Raw genomic sequence first — 22,442 nt, 5'->3', positions numbered from 1 at the left:
TGAAAATAGCTTCTAGAAAGAATTCTTTCATAAAACAATTTAATCCATGTGTTTATTTTGCAGTAACAGGAAGAAAATCCACCCTTTAACTGAGGGATTACCTGTTCGTCCCACCTCCCTTTCCTCCAAAACTCCAGCGGCTGCATCTCAGTTCAACTTTTGCTACCTAACATTTCTAAGAAGTTGGCTTTTTAACAGACATTAGAATTCTAAGACTCCTGTATTTAATGGGTCCACCCTCAGAGGCCAATAAAAGTGCAACCATAGAACAATAGGGGTCAATATACCTCTTATCAAGAGTTCACCTTCTACTGTGCTATCATTCATTCTTGGAGAGGAACTCAGAAGGTCAAACTGCTATCAAAGAAGCATGTAAATAGATAAACTAAATGAAGCTAATGAAGAGACCATAATCAAATACTCCTGGGAAAGACAATTAGCTGGCCTCCTTCAGAAACAAACACTCAGAAACTTCTTAAAAGCACAAAGGAGAATGCTGTGAACCTCTAAGAATAAAACAAATAACATTAGTTTAAGGAAACTGCCCTCCAGGTAAATATAAAAGCAAAATTCTTCCCAATAATATTAAAGAGTGAAACGCACTTAGTGGAAAACTTATGAGCCTAAAGCAACTGTTGACCGAATAGCAGAAACCAGTCTATGAAAATCATAATTGAAAATAAAGTCTATAATTCTGCTAATTAGACACAGACATTATAAATGTCTATGTCTTCCACTGTCCAGTGTTTATTCATATACATAAATTAAAATACAATAATTTAAATACAAGCAAAACTACCCCTGAACAGTTTCTTTCTCCTTAAGATGTTTGTATCTTAACTCACGTTCAGAGCAAAAACGTATCAGAAAGGAAAATACTCTATTTAATTTTTCAAAAACTTTTTATTTTAGGGAGGATGCCTTAAATATGAAAAACCTACTATCTACTAGGTTCTAAAGAAGATGGACAAATAGTGGGAGTATATGAAAAATACTTTCACTTCTTAAAACAAATACATATAAAACAATAACTTATTACCTCCAGGAAAAAGAACTGGTTACCTTTCTTTTTTTTAACCTTTTGGCATTCCTGTTCCCTTCCCTTAAATAAATCAGTTACTTATTTGAACCTGCTTTCTGTTCATTTCTCAAATAAATATTCACTGCTGGGGTTACTAGCCTTCACAATTATAACATTATTGTAACTAGTCAAAAATGAAAATAATATGATTTTGCTTAACTTCTTTTTAATACAGATGGCTTAAAAATAAAAAGAACCAGTGTCTTTCTATTGTAATCTTATAAAGAGCCTTCTAACAGTCTTGTATTTTTTATAAGCTTGCTACCACTCCCCTGTTGTAGTAAACTTCAGAAAAGGTTGTGATTCCAAAGGGCTGCCTACCAACCGAATGGCATCCTGGCCTTGGCAGGCTGAGCGCCTCATTCTGGCTGCTCTCACTCCCTCTAGCGATGGCAAAGCTCATCTGTCTGATCACCCAGTTACCTCACTGAACGAGAGCTTGGCGAAGTCCTGCCCATCTATGACATCACCCCCTTTTTCAACCACTGCGAGGTGAAGCTTTAACTTCAGACTTGGAGGTGGGCTGTGCAGTAAACTGGAATGCTGTCCCTTGCTGGCTCCTCAGTGGAGGCGTGATCCGAACAGGACCAGCTCAGCCTGCAGCTGCCGTTGGCTTTGTGTGGACTGGACGCCGAGCTGGGCAGAGGGGGAGGGTTATTACTCCAAGTCCCGGGCAGTGGAATTACAGCTAGAGCGGCAGAACATATGGGATTGCTTTTTCTCGCCTTCCCGGTAAGTGTTTCCCATGTTTTTCCTTATGATTGTCCCAGAAAGTTTGCTTGGTTTTACTCTCTAGAAAGAAATGACTTGGTATCATGAGGCATCCAAATACGAACGTTTGCTCTGTCACCAGGACGAGCAATGTACGTGCGTGCAAGCCAGCAAGGAAAAATTGGACTGTTACAGCCAAATGCAAGAAGTTTCTTGAAACCTTTCTTTCATTAAAAAAAAACGAATGATTAAATGGCTATTTTCTGTCTCGTGTCATTGCTATTTGAAAAGAGCCTTATAGAAAACATTAAGTTGGAAAGTTAAATGTTATATGTTAAGGAACACGAGGCAGATTTTTTCACAGAGAGGAAAGCGAAAGGTCTTGCTAACTTGGTGTGTACTGTATGTGTGGTATGATCACCAATTGCTGCTTTTACAACTGTGAAAGAAAATCAATAATCCCTCAGCCCATGAGTACGCAGTACATGAAAAGCATACATCTTGCTCACAGCTAGCCCAGCTACTCCTGGAGACTTATGTGCCTCTGGAAGGATTAACAGCTACACCTAGATTTTAAAGCTTGCACTGCTATCCTGCCAGAGCTGCTTCAAGCATTTCAGGCTTGCAAATCTCAACTAGTGAATTCAACTCAGAGGAGGGGGAGACCCTCTTACAAACCATATCCCCTCTCCAGAAGAACGCCAAAATCCATTGCTTGGGCAAATGTAGTATGTGACTAGCATAGTAATTGGCAAAGTCTACTCAGAAAAACTAACAAAGCTCAGCCTGGAAGTTAAGCCTGATGTATGCAGGGATTTCAGTGTGGCAGGGGGTAAAAAATGAGTAGAGCCCTCATCAAGTGGGATATGCAGAGTATCCATTCACTTGCAACTTATAATGGGAAAATCTTATATTGAAAGAAATATTTTTATACAACAAAGCTTTCCAAAAGTAGTTAAATGTATCTTCTCAAGAAAATTTTTTTTCAGTGAATTAGATCTGAAACAAAATGGTCGCACAGAGGTAAAAAGTACAACAGGCCTATATTTTCTCAACATCTGGGGGTTTGACTGTTATTTATTTATTGAGAATTTAAAAGATTTTTTAAAAGCCTTGCTATGTGCCAATCATGGAACCAAATTCTCCAATGGTTTTAACAATTAACTATTTTAAATTTTCTTAATAAATCTATCTGCTCTAAAATGCACACATATGTTCCTTCATTATAGCAGGAAACATGAATAAAGCCACTAGAAAAGTGCTTCAGCTGTAGCAATGCCTTTCATTTATCCCCGACCACGTAGGAATATCCTGACCAGCATAAACATAAAGAATGAATTTGTCTGTTTTCAGATAGGACCACTTATGCCTGCCCCAAAGTGACAGATGACAGATACCCATCTCTCTTGAAATGAGTAAAGAAAGAAATGAACCTTTTAAAAGTACTACAAAATATTAATATTACCGCTACTACCAATATTAATAATAATATGCCAGGTTTTAATCTATAAGAAGATTAAATCAGAGATATGCCACTTAGTTTGCAGATATATGTGTGTGTATACACAACATATACACACACATACACAAACACATACATATATTAGCCTGAAATAAAAAACAGCGTTACAAAAACATGATTGCATGTATTTAAGTAGGAAAAGCACATCTAATTTCTTTTTTAAATAGAGCACTGCCAAAAATATATCTAGTCCAAGGATCAGAAAAGATATTATTGAATGAATAAACATAGTGAATTCATAATATTGTGTATAATACTGTATAATACTATCAGTTATTAATTAGGCTGTATAATACTATCAGTTATTAATTGGGCTTTTCATCCCCCCCTCCCCCATTTTAACTCAATTATGGTTAGGTTCAAAATGCCCAATTAAACACTTCCTAAACATTAACGTTTGTGGAATATATAACTGGGCAGCAAGTAAAGTTTTTACAAAAAGAAGAAAAACAGTAAGAAAATTTGTCATAACTGAATATGGCAGTAAAATAGAAGGTATGTTTCTTTTGCTTTCAAGTGTTAATTAAGGAGCCTCCAATTCCATCAAAACTTTTTCAGAGCTAAATGAAGCGGTGTGAAATAAATTTGGTTGAAATCTTGTGGCTGTCAGACTTTGTTAGCAAGCTATTAATTATCTTTACCCCAGTTTCTTCTCTAGACTATATTGCCCAATCAAATAGAAACTCCAATTACATTCAGCACCTCCTGCCTAGGGACACAAGACCCTAATGAACACTCAGTGTCTCCAGATGAAAAATACAATTATCATCTTTAAACATGCAAGTGCACTGCAGAGAGATTTGTCTCTGCTTTTCTTGGCCACACACACTAGGGCTTCCTCCTCTTTCTGGATTATTTTGAACAATTTTAAACCCTACAAAAATCAGTAGCAGAGAACTTGCCTTGTATTAATGTTATATGAATGTTTCTTTATGCTTTTATTCTTGATATGCCAAATGTTCATACCAATATTAAATTAAATCTGGTCATTAGAAAAAAAAAAATTGATTTAAAACTGCCATTTCAGTGGATCTTAACTTTTCCCCCTATTTTTAAGGTGGGTGGGCTACATAACAAAGAATGTGTTTAATGCCAAGATCCAAGACTAACGTAAAATTTTTGATTAAACCCCCTTAAATATTCTTTTATTCAACCAGTTTATTTTAATAGTATTATAAATAATTGTTGACGGTCAAATGAAGACCACTATAAATGAAGTCAACGAGGGAAATAAGATTCAGTAAATTTTTCAAAGCCTGTAACTTCTTCCCTCCTTTTCTCCTCAGTCCCCCTTGCCTCCCACCCCCACCTTTTGCCCCAGAGGCCTTTACTGTTCTTCTCAACGGGAGGCTTTGTTGTAATTAAACCAGAGGAAAACTGGCTGGCAGCAGCCAACATCTGACCTAGGGCTTCTGAAAGCAGGGTTCTGGTAGAGTGTACCACCCCCCAGCGGGCAAAAACTCTACAGTAAATCTCTGAGCAATATTAATTCTCCAAAGTGCATTTTTCTCTTCAGAGCATAAAAAGGGCCTTTTCTCGACTCTTTCTAACATTCCACCATTTCAAAAACTTATCACAAGTCAACAAATTTCCATCAAAGAGATGGTTTGTAAATGTCTTCTGGAAAAAGCCTTCTGCCGCTTAAGAACCGAAATAGGAATATACATTTCAGAAAGCATTTTCCAGTTTCAGAATGCAGATCAACATCGCTAAATTTGGTAAAACATCACACTAAAAAACAGTCTGAAAGCCATGTTTATGTTGCATAGGAGAGCAGGTTTCAGGACTTTGACTTGTCTGTTGACAAGAAGACCAGAGAAAACAGATTTTAAGTAAAAAAGAACGAAATGTAATCTAAGCAGCAGCTTAAAGTTGCATTTGTTTAACATATGCATAATCTCTTTCCTAGCCCCCAAATCAAGTGTCAGGAATGTATAAAAAGCTCTCTCCAGGTATTCGTCTGCTTAAATGAGAGAAAGGAGAAATTGCTCTCTCTTGATGAGACAATGACAGCTTTTGTTCTTTATTCTTTCACTTTTCACGTGCACAAGTTACCGTGGCAACTTTGAAAAGAAAACCCAGAGACCACATTTGGTTAAACACCATTTTTAAAGTGTGCCACTGGACTGTGGATTGATCAGTCTATGTGTTGATGATTTTCTTCCTCTTCATTTGGTTTAAATCAACAATACTCAACTCTGACATGAAAAAAACAAGGTGTTTTTTATGATTAGGGATGTTATCATCCAGCTCAGTGCTTGGCACACAGTAGACCCAAATATTTGTTCTACTAGAGTATGGAAACTTGAATATTAGAAATTTAAAGCATATCAACCAAATTGTACTCACAACACTGAAAAAGGCATTTCAAGTTTGCAGTGGGAAAATGTTTGCGGTTTAACAAAGATAAGCATAGTTTTAATTGCAATTGCTTAAAAGTCAATGCAAACTTAAAGCTTGTCCCCTGCCCCAAGCTCTCTACTGCTCACCTTTACCAACCTCTAAATTAATATCTTATTCATTCTTATAAGCCATGGTTTTCTAACTCATTTAGTCTGGCTTAATATCATAAAGGAAGCAGCCTTCACTATGATGAAAGATAACATCCCAGTTTGCCTTTTTGTTTTAAGGATGCTCAGTTTAACTTTATAAGCCACAACAAATGAAGCAGAATTAGATTCATTTATCACAAACCTATTGGGGGCAAGAACCAGTAACATAAAAGGAGAAAGTAGAAATACTTTACTTTGGAACTTTCATCCCCTATTTGCATAAACGAAACAAACCTTACAGGCCAGAAAACAGTCTGGATAAAACTACGTAAGAAAAGGCACACTTGCTTCTCTGCCTCTCCCTTTAGACTTCATGACTCTCAAGAGGAGAGTTAGAGGTCCTTCTGCTTGCCTGGCATTAAACAAAAGAATTGGAACTTTCCTGAAATCTGATGATCGTGGAAAATTTAACTACCAGACAGGCTGCTTAGAAAGCATTTTGCTGTCACCATCAACTAACCTGACATACTCCAGTTTTTCAGTTTAACCATACACGTAGTTTATTTGAAATACCATTTGTCGTTACAAAGACTTAGCATTCATAGGTTGATCATTTTTTTGAGCCTTCTAGCAGCAATGAATAAAAAATAATTAATAAATTACTTTCCTAATACTCCAAATTATGATTGTATAAATTCCAGTTTACCTAGAAGTATTAACAGACTTGGATAAATTTGAGTAAGCATATATTTTCTTCAATCTCAAGGTTTTACTCAAAATAATAATGCAATTAACTTCGATTAAGAGTTCTACATGCCTTTCTACTTTTAGATTTAATATTTTTAAAAGTTTCCCAGAGAGTTAAGAGACCCTGATGTAAGGCAAAGCATTAAAAAGAAATGAAAATCTCAAAACTCTATACTCGATTTAAGATTTTTTTTAAATGAGCAATGATTTCAAATCAAAGTCAATTTAAATCAAAGGGAGCAAATAAAGGATTTAGGAAGTTAGCACTATCAACATACAATCTTAATCTAAGTGATCAAAACATGAGAAATACCTTGTCATCTCAAACATTCCCACCTCCAAAATACTGTAGTAGCAAAGAAGGAATCATATAAACATGTAGATTGCCTCAAGTTCTTGACTTTATTTAAATACCAGTTTTCTATTCAGATACAACTTCTTCAATTATGTTAGTTTTCTTAAACTATCTCAAAATGATAGCATCTTTATCTATTTACATTCTTTTAAGTGTATCATGGAAATCAACTGGAGGCTTCTTGCAAACGTGATTACATTATAAATGCATTTTTAAAAATCCACAATTTTTATTTATAAAGATAAACTGAATAGGAAAATCCATATTAAAAATCTGATTTACCAGTGAGGCGATTATGTTTTTCTTCTTTTTGCTACAGTTCTACATGATATATACTGAAGCAATGATAACAATTTTAAAAAAATTTTAAGCATTCCTTTAAATAACCAGGGTTCCATTTATGTTTTCCCCCAAGTTACCCCATTAACAATATTTTTCTAAAAGATCGATTCCTTTTTGTTCAGAAGTAATGGCCTCTTTCAAGCCTATGCAGACATAAAGGCTCTGAAGTCGATGTTGTGGAAACCAGGCCACAGTGTCCATGCCAGTGGGGATCATTTTTCTTTTCATCAGTCACATTCAACTACAATGTCTTTATGTGCGTGAATATGTAGAGCCAGTTCAGAAAGAGGGAAGTCTAAGCATGGGGGTAGGATCACTTATTTTAGATGGAGAGACCATTACAGCCTCTAATACGTAAAATAAAACAAAACTCTTTAGCACTATAGTTTTTAAATATAAAAGGTCAGGAGAAGATATAAAATATAAGATATAAAACACAGTCAAGCATGCATTGAACTGTTTGAGCTTAAGTAAAGGGAGTAAGAACTTGTGAAGGAAGCTTCATTTTTCAAAGAGTATCCTTCTCTCCAGAGAAACATGCTTTATATTTTTGCCTTTTGTTTTAATGCAATCTGGGGAGAAAAGAATGGCATTTTCCAAGAATTTAATGAGATTTCAGGCTTTCTGTTAATCCCACATTATTACCACTATTGTATTAATGGCAATGTGAGTTTGCATATCAAATAGAGCAGAGGAAGCAGTTTCACAAATGTAAAACAGAAAAATAAATTAATCTTCCTTCTTTTCACACCAATTTAGAATATTTTTTCTTTCTCTGGGTTAACAATGTGAAAATCAATACATATTCTTGGAGCTTGAATTGGTGAAATACTTACAGCTCAGCTACAAGCTTTAGCTCTGGTTATCATTATGATCATCACCTTGCACATACTCTAGGCTGACCAACAATTTTTAAATTCCCATTCGTCAGATTAATCTTTTCAACTTTAGAGTATGTCCTGGTGTATGAGAAATGGCCAGCTATTGGCAACATTTTAAGCAGTTTCTCACCTGTGATTTTTATAATGGTTTTGATTAGTTTTTAATGCAGTTCAACAAAAGTAACTGTTTTTTAAATTGCTTTAAATTTTTTCTTAAATTTACCAAATTACTTTATATGTTGAATAATTTTCAAGCTTAGAAAACATTTACAGAAGATACTTTTTAAAGTAACGTTGTAATTATAATTTCACAGCTTGCTTTTCCATTTTCACATACCAAGAAAGCAACAGTTTTCAAGAAAATACTCCACTGAAATTCCACAATAATGAGCAAAACCCTAAAGGCATCACTGTAAAACCTCACATTAAACAATAAATCACTTAAACTTTCCTTTATGGGCACTTTGCAATATTCACTAGAGACTACTTTATCCTTCTGCTAACTGCTATTTTTACTTCAAGTTGCCTAAATAATAAATTAAATGTATCTGTAATTTTTTTTCAGTTTCCTTCTGTTAATGCAGTCTATTAGTGTTGATATCTGGTGACAAACTAAAAGAAACCGAACTTTCAAAGAGAACCAGAAACACAAATTTTGGCCTTATTTAACAGTCACTTTCAGTACTGTTTGAATTCTGGAACAGATGCTATCCTTGTTGGATGCTAGGTAATTACCGGGGGAGAAGCAAATTGCTTCTACTTTCAGGGTCAAATATTTCCATGATACCTTAATGAACCCTACTTGTATAGAAAGCCCCTGAGTGGGTAACCTTGTGTAACAGATACTGATCCTACCCACCTCCCCTGTCCACCCCCAAAAATCGTCATGCATATTAGATAATGAACAAAGCAGTCATCATTAAAATCATGAGTCTCTTTGGTAAAGCCTTAAGCCCTTTCAGAAGTGAAAAAAGACAGTCATTGGAAATTGGCATGTTCCTGTTTGAACCTAGAGGGAAATGCCTTGTCAGCTTTTGATATGCTTTCCTAATGGTCATTACAAGGAGACATTGAAATAGCGTCCTTTCTGTCCCAAATACAGTTTCTCAAGTTCAGTTTGCTAAAAATTGTATTCTCCTGAAAAAAATACTATGACTTGAACTTCTACGCTGCCTTTTGGTCAACAATACCCGAGTAACTAGAGTTTCAAGATCATCAACTAGCCCTTAAAAACACCTCTAAGGAGGAAGGTCATAGTGTCCACGTTCTGCAATTGGGAAAATTGAGGCCTGCAAGAAGAATTAAACAGGGCACTGAGCAAATCAAAAGAAACGCTTCTAAAGCAAACCCTTTTCAACTCTTTAAATTGTAGATTGTATGACTTTGTAAAACTATGTTCAGAAATGTCTAAAACGTTACCATGGCATTTCTGTCAAAAATCCTTGTTATGTCTTTGTTCACCTCTTTGACGTGTACTTGTTTTCTTCTTTTTAAACATTTTATCATTTTATATCTAAGATTTAAAAGTGAACTTTTAAAGATTGGCCTGACCTGAATTCAAAATCCATGAAAGGGGCTTACTGCCTCTTGAATGAAGCTTTGCTTCTGATTTGTTGAACAATCAGTTAACAGTTGAAATTATCTGTTTGGTGACAATCTCAACTTTGGCTTCCACTTTATTTATATAAACGGGAAGTAAAAGACAAAGAGGTCATCTTATCCCTTTGCAACAACTACTATGACGAAAGATGTGTTGCTTAAAGAAAGAAGTGAAGTTAAATTTCTAGGAAATTTCTCTAGTGTGTTAACATTCATTGTTAATAGTTCATTAAAACATTTTACTTTCACAGGAGATGCTCAGACCCAGTGTATTTCAAGGAACAGAAACATAAAGGAAACCTAGTATGCTTCCCTTTTTTTCCCATGAAGAATATTTGAATTAAGTTTTTTTACCTCTTGAAAGAATACCTGTTCTTTCATAACCTGTGACTGCACCAGCTATTCTGAGAAAGCAGCAAGAAGCAAAAGCTGGAAATAGCTATTTCACAGCAGGTAATCACACCTCAGGATGTAGCTACTGTACAAAGTTTATACTTGGATAATACTGGATGGGAATAAAGGTGGGGGGTAACTGCCTGAAAAACCTATTACTATACAGGTCTTAGCATCATGAATGGCTTTCTTCATGAGGATCTGAAGTTACTATCTCTGACCACACTGCACAGAAGAGCCAATAAGAATTTCAAAGAGAGCAGTTTCCACTAAGGGAATTAAGCTACACAAAAGGAACCTTCACACAGAAACTCTATAAGAAAGAAAAAAAAAAAATACATAGGAAACCATGTGTTCTACATAGTAACAGGAAACTGAATTGTTTCTGGTCCCCACTTTAATAAGCTTGCCCACCATGCTGAACCGCAGCTGGAATGTTCATTGACAACAGCAAGCCTGATCTGGAGGTGTGTGCGGCATAGGATTACTTGAATAAACAGTGAAGAATATTTCCAAGGACTAAACAAGAGCTTATAAGTCCCAGCCCCTCACCAGGAAAATAATATATGCGCATTGGATTTTCACTCACGCAAAATTTACCCACATCGTTCAATAAGGTAGGAAAAATATTAAAGTCTTTTATTTTCATGCCTGAAATTATAAAGGCTAATTAATACCTAAAGGTGCTGAAGAAATTTTATTACACAATAGATCAGTACAAATCTATAATTCTCCAGCCATGGAGAATGTTGAATAATATTTTAGATTAGAACTTGAAGAAAGATAAATGCATTGTGAAAACATGTTATGAGATAGAATGTAATGAAAAATGTTCATAAAGCCATTAAACCATGTAGTACAAAACATACAATAAAATGGGAGAAAAAGAAAGAGCTAGTTTAACATGAAATGGAATTTTCCACTTAGATTAGCTAGATGTATTAGCTGTATGTCTTTCCTTCCCTAAAGTAAATGAAAAAGATTCCTTCTGATTTTCTTGCTAGAAATACCTATCTCACATATTTAATATTAATAATCAAAGAAAAATAACATCAATAATCAAAGCAAACACTTGGCTTTACTGGGATTCAGGATCTCAAGAGATGTGTAACTATTCCTGAATAGTAAGAGAATAGATTTTTTTTTACTACACATTTCTACACTTGTACAGTCTACCTAATAGAAAGCAGATATAAAATTTTCATTCTTAAGAACAGTAACATTATTATCTTTAAATATAACAAATCATATTCATATGTGTCAATTCATTATGAATATTAAGAAAAAATTAGACATCTGACTAGCTTGGTCAATGACTGGCTATGAAACTGATATAAAGTATTATGTAAACGCTTTAGAATATTCAATAAAACTAATTATATTTAACATTTCAAAGTCAGATAGATTTGGGACATAATACTTCTTAATACCAGAAACATTTAAGGTAAAAAGATTATGTGATTGTGTTCATTGTTAGCTAGCAATAAAACCTAAGCATGCAAAAAAAAAAAATTAACTAATAAAAGTGATTATAGATGTTGCAGTTTCCACATCTATTTTGAATACCATTTTAAATATGCTGGCCTGATGGTTTTCTGTCTTTTTTTTTTGTTTAAACTCACTCCATTTTAGGGCTCTGAAACTACCTTGTGTAAAGACCTCAACACTGCTGACCATGATCAGCCCAGCCTGGAGCATCTTCCTCATCGGGGCTAAAATTGGGCTGTTCCTCCAGGTGGCACCACTGTCAGTTATGGCTAAATCCTGTCCATCTGTGTGCCGCTGTGATGCCGGTTTCATTTACTGTAATGATCGCTTTCTGACGTCCATTCCAACAGGAATACCAGAGGATGCTACAACTCTCTACCTTCAGAACAACCAAATAAATAATGCTGGGATTCCTTCAGATTTGAAAAACTTGCTGAAAGTAGAAAGAATATACCTATATCACAACAGTTTAGATGAATTTCCTACCAACCTACCAAAGTATGTGAAAGAGTTACATCTGCAAGAAAATAATATAAGGACTATCACTTATGATTCACTTTCAAAAATCCCCTATCTGGAAGAATTACATTTAGATGATAACTCCGTCTCAGCTGTTAGCATTGAAGAGGGGGCATTCCGAGACAGTAACTATCTCCGGCTGCTTTTCCTGTCCCGTAATCATCTTAGCACAATCCCCTGGGGTTTGCCCAGGACTATAGAAGAACTCCGCTTGGATGATAATCGTATATCCACCATCTCATCACCATCTCTTCAAGGTCTCACTAGCCTAAAACGCCTGGTTTTGGATGGAAACCTGCTGAACAACCACGGTTTAGGTGATAAAGTTTTCTTCAACCTAGTCAACTTAACAGAACTGTCACTGGTACGGAATTCCCTGACTGCTGCACCAGTAAACCTTCCAGGCACAAACCTGAGGAAGCTTTATCTTCAAGATAACCATATCAATCGGGTGCCCCCAAATGCTTTTTCTTATCTAAGGCAGCTGTATCGACTTGATATGTCCAATAACAACCTAAGTAATTTACCTCAGGGTATCTTTGATGATTTGGACAACATAACCCAATTGATTCTTCGCAACAATCCGTGGTATTGTGGGTGCAAGATGAAATGGGTGCGTGACTGGTTACAATCACTACCTGTGAAGGTCAATGTGCGTGGGCTCATGTGCCAAGCCCCTGAAAAGGTTCGGGGAATGGCTATCAAGGACCTCAATGTGGAACAGTTTGATTGTAAGGACAGCGCACTTGTAAGCACCATTCAGATAACCACTGCAACACCCAACACAGTGCATCCTGCTCAAGGACAGTGGCCAGCTCCAGTGACCAAACAACCAGACATGAAGAACCCCAAATTCACTAAGGATCAGCGAACCACGGGGAATCCAGCAAGAAAAACAATTGTCATTACTGTGAAAGCTGTCACCTCCGACACAATTCGTATCTCTTGGAAACTTGTCCTACCTATGACTGCTTTAAGACTCAGCTGGCTCAAACTGGGTCACAGCCCAGCGTTTGGATCTATAACGGAAACAATTGTAACAGGAGAACGCAGTGAATACTTGGTCACAGCCCTGGAGCCTGATTCGCCCTATCGAGTCTGCATGGTTCCCATGGAAACCAGTAACCTCTACCTATTTGATGAAACTCCTGTTTGTATTGAGACTGAAACCGCACCCCTTCGAATGTACAACCCTACGACCACCCTTAATCGAGAGCAAGAGAAAGAACCTTACAAAAACCCCAATTTACCATTGGCTGCCATCATTGGTGGGGCTGTGGCCCTGGTGACCATCGCCCTTCTCGCTTTAGTGTGCTGGTATGTTCATAGGAACGGATCACTCTTCTCAAGGAACTGTGCATACAGCAAAGGGAAGAGAAGAAAGGATGACTATGCGGAAGCTGGCACCAAGAAGGACAACTCCATCCTGGAAATCAGGGAGACTTCTTTTCAGATGTTACCGATAAGCAATGAACCCATCTCAAAGGAGGAATTTGTAATACACACCATATTTCCTCCTAACGGAATGAATCTGTACAAAAACAATCACAGTGAAAGTAGTAGTAACCGAAGCTACAGAGACAGTGGTATTCCAGACTCAGATCACTCACACTCATGATGCTGGAGGACTCGCAGCATACTGTGTTTCGGTTTTTTTAAACCTAAAGGAGGTGATGGTAGGAACCCTGTTCTACTGTAAAACACTGGAAAAAGAGACTGAGAAAAGCAATGTACTGTACATTTGCCATATAATTTATATTTAAGAACTTTTTATTAAAAGTTTCAAATTTCAGGTTACTGCTGCGATTGATGTAGTGGAGAAGCCTGAACACAATTCTATATTTTAGTACTTTTTAGTAATTTGTACTGTATTTTCCTTGCAAATATTGAAGTTATAAATCATTTACTTTGTGTTCTACTGAGTAAGATGACTTGTTGACTGTGAAAGTGAATTTTCTTGCTGTGTTGAACAATCAGAACTGCGTTCACATGAGATCCTTGTAGTATAAGCACAGGCCATTTTTCACTTTGGTATTAATAAAATGTAAAAAAAAAAAAAACCGGCTGAATGAGAAAAATTAAATTTCAAAAGGTAGTTATGAAATAATGTTCCAATTATTAAATTTGTATTCCAGTGGTATTCAATAATCAAAATATGTGAAGTAATGGGCAATATCAGACTTGCTGCATAACTCCATTTTTACCCTAAGCAAATTAGATATCCTTAAGAAAGTAAACATATCTTCTGAACTGAATCCATCAGCTGGCATAAAAGGAGTGTGAAGTCTGCTGTTGTTAATGCCATTGTTAACAAAGCTTTGAGAATAAAGGACTTCACAAAAACAATAATGTAAGCGTGCTTCCAGTTTAGGGGGAAATCTGTACTTAGGAAAACATGAAAACTTAGACTCGCATAGCGTAATGAACACAAATCTCAGAATTGCATTCTGGTTTTGCCTATACCATCCTGATTTTTGAAAAGTCAACTCTAAAAACACAATTGTTCATGTTTATGATGTTTTTATCATAAAGGATGTCAAAAAAAACCTTACGCACATTAAAAAGGTAGCATAACCAGAAGCAATTCCCCTCAGCAATGAAGAGAAAGTAGTACTTTAAATGAGAATTTAAAAGAAAAATAAATACTAGAAATTAAACTTAGATCTGGTTTATGTGAAACATTTTAACACTGTACATAAACGTTCAATTTACGTTCACAATGATCAAGAATACTGCCCATTACTGTCACAGTTTTCGAGATATGACATAATTAACTTGTAATGTAACATTTCTTTCCAGCTTCCTACTGAATTGTGAGCTATTACTTGTTTAAAAACCTCATCACTTTTCTGTTGCCATGATTTTTTTTCTTCCCAACAAAAAACCAAAGTGCATTGTACGCCCTTTGGCCAGTCTTGTATGTGCCTTGATCCAACGCTACATGTATTCAGCTTTTAAAACTCGACAAATTTTTCATACTTCCTTAAATATGAAAAATTGTGGTCTTATTGCTGAATAAAACAAAAAAAAGGACAAAATAATCGTGCTTGCTTTTTCGGGATTATGTTACTATCACTAAAGTAGCAAACTGCCCAACACATTAGTCCTAAGTACCCCCGTGTATTTTTCTAGGCATAAAAATAAATGTTGGCTACAAATAAAAAAATAGCAATATCTTGAGCTCGTGTATCATTTTACTTACAGGGTTCAGTGTTTCATGCATAAACAAATATCCTAACAGTCTTTAGGAATACTCTTACAGAAAACTTCAGAAGCGGTTTTGTGACCTTTCAGTCTTTGTACACTGCTGCCGTTGTCCTGGCTGATACCTTAAGGTGGTTTTTAAAAAATTAATGTTTTTTAAAATAGCTTTTTGGTAGTATGAGTTGGCATCAGAGGATCTGATATCTCAGATTTACCACTTACTAGGTATGTGAAAACAAACCATTTACTCTCCTTAGCTTAGTTTCCTTATCTATACAATGGGGCTATTAATACCACCCACCTCACAGGGTTGCTGTGAGGATTAAATGAGACAATGTGCTTGGAAACTGTACAATGTTCAACAAAATACAAGTTACTACTATTATGGTCAAGCAAAGTGAGCCATGTGTTCCCAGTGGTTTGTTACATATCGCTGCTTCTACTACTCTGCTAACAAATATCTCCAACTGCCTATGAAACCTCATTTATTCATTTGCCATCTTCAAATGTTTCTCAACACTTTCTCTTTTGACTTCCTGTTAAGGATATTTGTTTTCTAGGGGTAACTTAGTAAAGAAAATGTGATTAACATTGAATACAGGGAACATTTTCTGAAGGAAGTTTGATTTTGCTTCCAGAGGTTTTGAGTAGTTTAGCTACAAGCTCTGCCAGAAGTCAGGGAAATGGCTGGATGGTTCCATAAAGTCCCTATAAACCTGTGAGTTTATAAAAAGTCAAAAGCCAAGACTATTTTCCAGTTAGTATACCTTTCATGAGCACAGAAAATTTTATGTGTTCTAATACATGCATTTTAATTATTTTACCTGGGATAAATCAGAAATATGTTTTACACTAGCAAATAGAGAAAGCACTGAGAGGGTAAAAGTTTATTCTTTTACCTAGGCTTGCTATGAAATCCAAATACTTTGTTGAAATATAGATATACTTTCAATAAATGACAAAACACAAATCTCCACCTTAAAGGACACTAAATTAATTATAGATACATATACATCTATCCCAAGCTAAATGTTCACAATTTTTACTGATCAGGTACTAACAAAGAAAAATGTAGGAAAAAAAAAATTCAATCCTGAATATGCAGCTTATACATTTAACAAGAATACAATGGGGAAGCTACAAAAAAAATTGAGGGAAAAATCACTCCCCTGCTGAATGTTTGACAAAAATCAAAAATTGTTTTTGGATGCAGGCACTTGTAACTGCATTACATCACTGCACTTACACTCTCGTTCCCTATTAAAAACAACACTGTGTCCTTTCAGTGAGGCCCATTTATTAAAAGTATTCCCCCGTGCCAAAGGAACTAGTAAAAAACTCTGCTTTACTAACCACATTTTCTGAGTAAAGCACATTTTATAGGTACATGCCAACATGACAGTTTTCATGAGGAATCCAAAGAGACCCACGTGCTTTAAAGCACCTGAAGTGTGGGTGTTAAAAAGGAACCAATCCACCACTGAATTCACTTTAAGATTAGCTCATCTGCCCCTGAAAACAGTAGTGGCATTTACAATTCTAATTCCTTTCTCCTACTTAGCATGATTAGCAAATCTTAATTTAGCATAGTGTTGGAATTAAAACTACTGTACTTTATGCTTTTGGACTATTGATTAAATTAGCAAAAAAAAATAACTCATGGTATGAATCACTTTCTTAAGAACTTCAAAGTTCTTTACAAAAAAATCTCAACAGCCAATGACCTTTACTGAGTGGCTTCTATATTATAAAACAGTAGGAGCTTTGCCTTCAAGAAGTGTGCTGTCTAGAGGTTGTAAGGCATTAAACAAATAATCTAGTGAAAGTTATACTGTGACTGCAGTATAGACAAAATAATTACATCTATCTGGATGGATCAAGGAAGACCTCATGAAGGAGGTAAAACTAGGGCTGGTATTGAAAGATAGGAAGGTATTTAAGGAGAAAGCAAGAAAAACAGATACTGGCCATGGAGAGAAAATGGTGAACAAAGTCATGGAGGTTGGAAAACAGTCGCAGTGCTCCTCCATGCTGGCTTTGGTCAGAATCACTTGGGGAGGCTCTTTCTTAATTTAACCAGGCCGCAAAACAGACCTACTAAATTTAAATCTCCCAGGTTAAGTTTGAGTATTTATATACTTTTAATTCCAAAGGTGTTTCTGCTGAGGTTGAGTACCACTGATTTAGGAGGTGTTTGTGGAAAGGCCAACAGTCTAGCTGAATCACAGGGTCCATGAAGGAGATAAAGCTGGACACATTTTTTTAATGTCAGGCTTTGTTATATTGTGTTAAGTGTGTTAAATTCCAAGCTGAGAAGTCTTCATGATATTCTTTGGCAATGGTTGTTAAGCAGGTGCATAAATAATCAATACTTTAGGGACATTTTGTAGAAATAAAGAATATTGCATGAAGGATAAAGAAGGAGAAACTGGGTGTAAGAAGACAAGTTAGACGTCTATGCAGTATTCCAGGCAAGAGGAAATAAGAGCCTGAACAGTGAAATAGGGTTTTTAAAAAAGGTGTAATTCAAAAGATACAGGAAAGGTAGAATTTCTAGGAATTGGAAACTGAAGAAAGAATAAAAACTGAAGATAATTCTCAGCCTGAGTAAGTAAAATGTTGGTGAGGCAATTAATAATGATGGAAAATACTGGAAAAGCAAATGTCAGAGTATTTTGTACATAATGAGTTTGAATAGGTGACCATATGCACAGTACAGGTTTACACTGGCTGATTATTTTAGTAGTTCCGTCTTTGCCTTCCATAGTGACCCAATTTAGATGATAAATTATAATCACCGTAGGTTTAAAGTACTTTTATGTTACCCCTCTGGAAATGTCTACCAGGAAGTTGGAAATGAGGGTGTGGGGACAGATCTTCGGCATCAAGGAAGGGAATCCATATCTAACAGCTTATTATTAAATTTGAGAGGATGGATGAGATCACCAACAGAATGCGAGCAGAGAAAGAGAGAAAAGAGACAAAGGAACACCTACGCTTTGTAGGGACAGAAGAGGGAAGAGGAATACAAAAACAAACAAACAAAAAAACCGGAGTCACAAAGGGGAAAGATCATTTTGAGAAGAAAATATAATGAAATCAAGGAACTAGAAACATTTTTAAAAGGAGGATGTCAAAAAGGTAGTCAGGAATATAGACTTGGAAGAGGAAACTGAATATGAAAAAAGAGGAGACCATCAGGGATTTTGAAGCAGTGTCAGCAGAGTAAGGAGGCAAAAAGCCTGTGTGACGTTGGCAGGATAATGAGAGATAAAGAAAACAGAAACAATGATTAAGTCTACTCTTTAAGAAGTTTGGAGGTGAAGGGATCTTGCTTGGTCGGTCATGTTGAGGATCAAGAGAAATAAAAAAGAAGTGAACGCCAGGAAGGATATTTACTGACCTCAGGAATGAGACAGAGTTAGGAATCTACAATGAGGACAGGGAGCATATTTAACAGAAGTGAAGAAAATTGAGATGCCCAAGAGGTGTGGTCCAAGTCATGGCTGTGACTCTAAGATGACTGAAGTTAAAGGCTGTGACTGAGAAGCTGCAGCTTTGGACGAGTCACCAGTGAGGAGGACACAATCACTCCGAGAGATGGAAAGGATTGGTATGCAGGTAAGGCTTACAAGACAAGCCCTAAGGAAGATGGGGAAATGTCCCAGAGATGAAGAAGAGGGAGAAGATGATGGAATTAGACAATGTCGATGTAAAACAAGAATTTCAAAAGAAAGGACTTTGAATAGTGGTGAAAAACCAAAGTCAAGAAGAGGTCTTTCAGGGGAAGGGAAAATTTTTTTGAAACTCCCTACCTCTATTCCACACCCCTCCCCTTCCCTACTTGCATCAAATAGTGACAGTAAGAGATGCAACATGTAACAGGGAAGGTGTCATCCTCAGGGAACAGACGTCAATTAATTCAAGGTGGTGGAAAGAATGCTAAGAGAAATGTGAGTAGCATGGGAAGCTGGAACCCGAAAGTAAAAGATTGAAATGGGCTCAGTGGAAGCAGTTAGGATATGGGCCAGAGAGGAGGTCAAAACCTCAGATGGAAAGAGACACAAAGAAGAAAAGGAGAGCAGAGGAGGGCATTGCACCTAGGATTCTAGCAGATGATCACAGTTTAAAAGGATGTTGGTCATGAGAGGTCAGTGGAAACCTCTGTTCAAAATAGTATAGACATTCTGAACGGATGAAAGAAAAAGAACTAGAATAACCAAATTAACATTTCTCTATTCTTTGAACATCAAAACATATTTAAATCTAACTTTATCTCAAAGTATTTCTGAAGAAGTATTTCTACCCACCCGTGCAAATTTTTACCAGGCTTTCCCACAAGTATCATAGAATTCCAGGGGTAAGCAAATCACATTCTAGACCCCTCCCACTTCCTACCCACCATCTCATTTTTATACTATATGGGTGAAATGAGATTCGAAATAAATTTTAGGGCTATCTTGAAAGGTTTTTTTTTCTTTTTTAAGAGGCTTCAAAAGGAAGTATGCAGCCACAGGGGTGTGGAAGTTGGGGATAATGGAGTTTTACAGACTGATTGTGTACACACACAAAAGCAGTGCTCCTTTTTCAATGCCAGCTGGTTGGGGGGGTGGGGAGGGAAGTCTAGGAAATTACTACCCAAAGTAATTACCCTTTTGAATGTACATCATGGCTCTGATAATTGTGGCATTACAAAGCTGAGGCTAGTTTATATCAATGTTCCATTAAAAAGCATGGATTCACTGCTGGAATTCCACATTTTAATTTCCTAGATGTGAAGACCAATGCTAATAATAATAAAACAGTAAAGACAAGGTGAAACAAAAGTCTAACAAACCTATCTTTTAAAAATATGTTCCACAAACATTAGCAATGTCTCACACACACAGTGGGCTTAACAAATGTCTGGTGATCACACCACTGCGGCAGACACTGCCATTTGTTGAGGACTTGGTCAAGCACAAGGCTGTTTTATATATTTTAATCTTGTTTAATTCATATAGTAACTTTACAGGTAGGAATTATTATTTGTATTTTTCAGATGAGCATATTAATACTTTGAAAGTTTATGGAGTCAGATATTTTATTCATTCAACATTAACAATGATTTATTGTGCTTGGGTCTGAGTATATAGCACTGAACCATAAAGACATGGAGATTTAAGTTGGAGGAGGCAGACATTCAGATATTAAACAAAAACCAAATGAACATAAAGTGGAAAATCATGACAGATGCCATGTAAGAGAAAAACATGGTGCATGAGTGAGTATAACATGAAAACCTATTTAGATTGGGTGGTAAGAGAAACCTAAGACCTAAGGGATAGTCAGCCACGTGAAGAATGAGGTAGAGTGTTCTGAGAAGTTTAGTGAACTTAGGGATTGAAAAAAATGTCAGGGGGCTCAAGCTCAGTGAGCAAGACAGAGGTGAGATCAGCAAAGCAGGCCTGGATCAGTTCCTACAGGGTCTGGTAGGCCAAGGCCAAGGTAAAAAGTCTGGACTTCATCCTAGTATAAGAGAAGGCCACTGGAGGATTGTTAACAGGGGTTTGGGGAGAAGGAGGAAGAGAAGAATGATGTGTGGGGATCAGACTATCAGATTTCAATTATAATAAAGTCACTAGCCACTGTGTGGAGAATGAGTAACATGGTACAGGATGGTGGCAGTAAGAGGAGAGAGAGGAAAGATGCCAGGTATATTCTAGAGCTATAACAGAATCTTTCTTAAAGTTATATAGTTAGCAAGTGGTAGAACAAGGATTCTGTCTTCTCCTGAAGCTTGAGCTCTTATACACTGTCTTTAAATAGTGAGCAAAAATATTTCTTCAATAACTTTAAAAAGGAGTTTCAAGTCCATAAAAAAAAAATTATTTCATTTTACTGGTATAACAACTAGAAGACATTTTTAGGATTAAATCTCAAAACGTTTCAATGGCGCAAATGTGAATTTTTCTCCCAAGGCTTACAGACCTCTGCCCCATGATGCTGAATGATGACGTTTGGTGGTCACTAGTTAATGGCTGGAAACTATCCTGAGAATAACACTTGTCTTTCTTGCAGCTTTCAATAAACTTAAACTTGGAGATGGCAGACAAATCTTTATGTTTGAGTCACTACAACACCTTCTCATGATCCCTTTGTGTCTCCTAAAACCCAGAATGGAAGTTCCAGATCACTGAAGTTTTTCACCAGGCTTGGTGCTGAATTTTAGACATATAACCCATGAGTACTACTACACAGTCTACAAAGGTAAAGAAAAGCCAAGATCATTTAATGGTTTTCAAATAATTATTTAATTATTAAAAAAAATAATCTTTGAACTATCAAAATGCCTTATTCAGAGTATACTTACCAGACTTGTATAAATAGAGACAGGTATTAGAGATCTACATTTAATTCCATAATTTTAGCCAATATGTCATAGAATCTTAGAGCTAGCTAGAAAAGCTTTCATAAATTTTAGAGATGTGTACTAACAATTAAATAGAAAAAACAATCCCTTCATTGTTTTGAAACAACAAAAAATTTGAAAAAAAAGTTTGTAGTTGAACTATAACCTATTTATAGTTTTTAAAAAGTTCATAATGGAAAAACATGTCTATGAATCAAAATATGCTTCTAACTACTGAGGAATGCATGGCTCATAGCATTCAACATATAGGAGGTAATGCTATCTTTTTTGTTGTTATTATTATCTAATATACTAAATATTTTACTTATGTGTAATTATCCATATCCTCCATTAAAATGTAAACTCCATGAAGGCAAGGAATTTTTTTTCTCCTACTGCTTCACTGCTAAATTACCCCAACCTATAGAACAATGCCTGGCACCTAACAGACACTCAAAAATATAGTTGTTCGATGAAGGAATAAAAGAATGAACAAGCTTCAAAGGGTTGTATCACTATCATCTGACATGATCTTTGTAAAAGCTCTTTGCAAACTGTAACCCATTCTACAAACATAGAATATTATCACCAACTTCATGATAACTACATTTACTAAGTATTCCACAGCCATTATCTCCTTTGCTTCCCAATTCACAAAAGAAATTGAAGTTCAAACAGATTCTGCAACTCACCCAATATCACACAGTATAAATTGGC

The 22,442-nt window shown here is 36.0% G+C and overlaps 2 protein-coding genes across 6 annotated transcripts in view; one reads left to right on the top strand and one right to left on the bottom strand.

The window, feature by feature from the left end:
- The window catches only part of MACROD2 (mono-ADP ribosylhydrolase 2), a 1,985,747-nt gene that overhangs the window by 1,653,462 nt on the left and 309,843 nt on the right, over positions 1-22,442 (bottom strand). The window lies entirely within an intron of this gene.
- FLRT3 (fibronectin leucine rich transmembrane protein 3) lies at positions 1,574-15,597 on the top strand. Of its 5 annotated transcripts, XM_036826996.1 has the most exons (4): positions 1,590-1,813; positions 9,982-10,183; positions 10,529-10,740; positions 11,756-15,597. In XM_036826996.1, the coding sequence occupies exon 4, from the start codon at positions 11,799-11,801 to the stop codon at positions 13,746-13,748; it is 1,950 nt and encodes a 649-aa protein (XP_036682891.1). In that variant the 5' UTR covers positions 1,590-1,813; positions 9,982-10,183; positions 10,529-10,740; positions 11,756-11,798; the 3' UTR covers positions 13,749-15,597. The 5 variants fall into 5 exon arrangements, with proteins under 5 accessions (XP_036682890.1, XP_036682891.1, XP_036682892.1 ...); XM_036826995.1 differs by having other exon boundaries at positions 1,574-1,813; positions 9,982-10,740; XM_036826997.1 differs by lacking the exon at positions 10,529-10,740.

Source organism: Balaenoptera musculus, chromosome 15 (genome assembly GCF_009873245.2).
Source record: "Balaenoptera musculus isolate JJ_BM4_2016_0621 chromosome 15, mBalMus1.pri.v3, whole genome shotgun sequence".
Lineage (NCBI taxonomy): Eukaryota > Metazoa > Chordata > Mammalia > Artiodactyla > Balaenopteridae > Balaenoptera > Balaenoptera musculus.
This window is presented reverse-complemented; position numbering and strand designations above follow the sequence as displayed.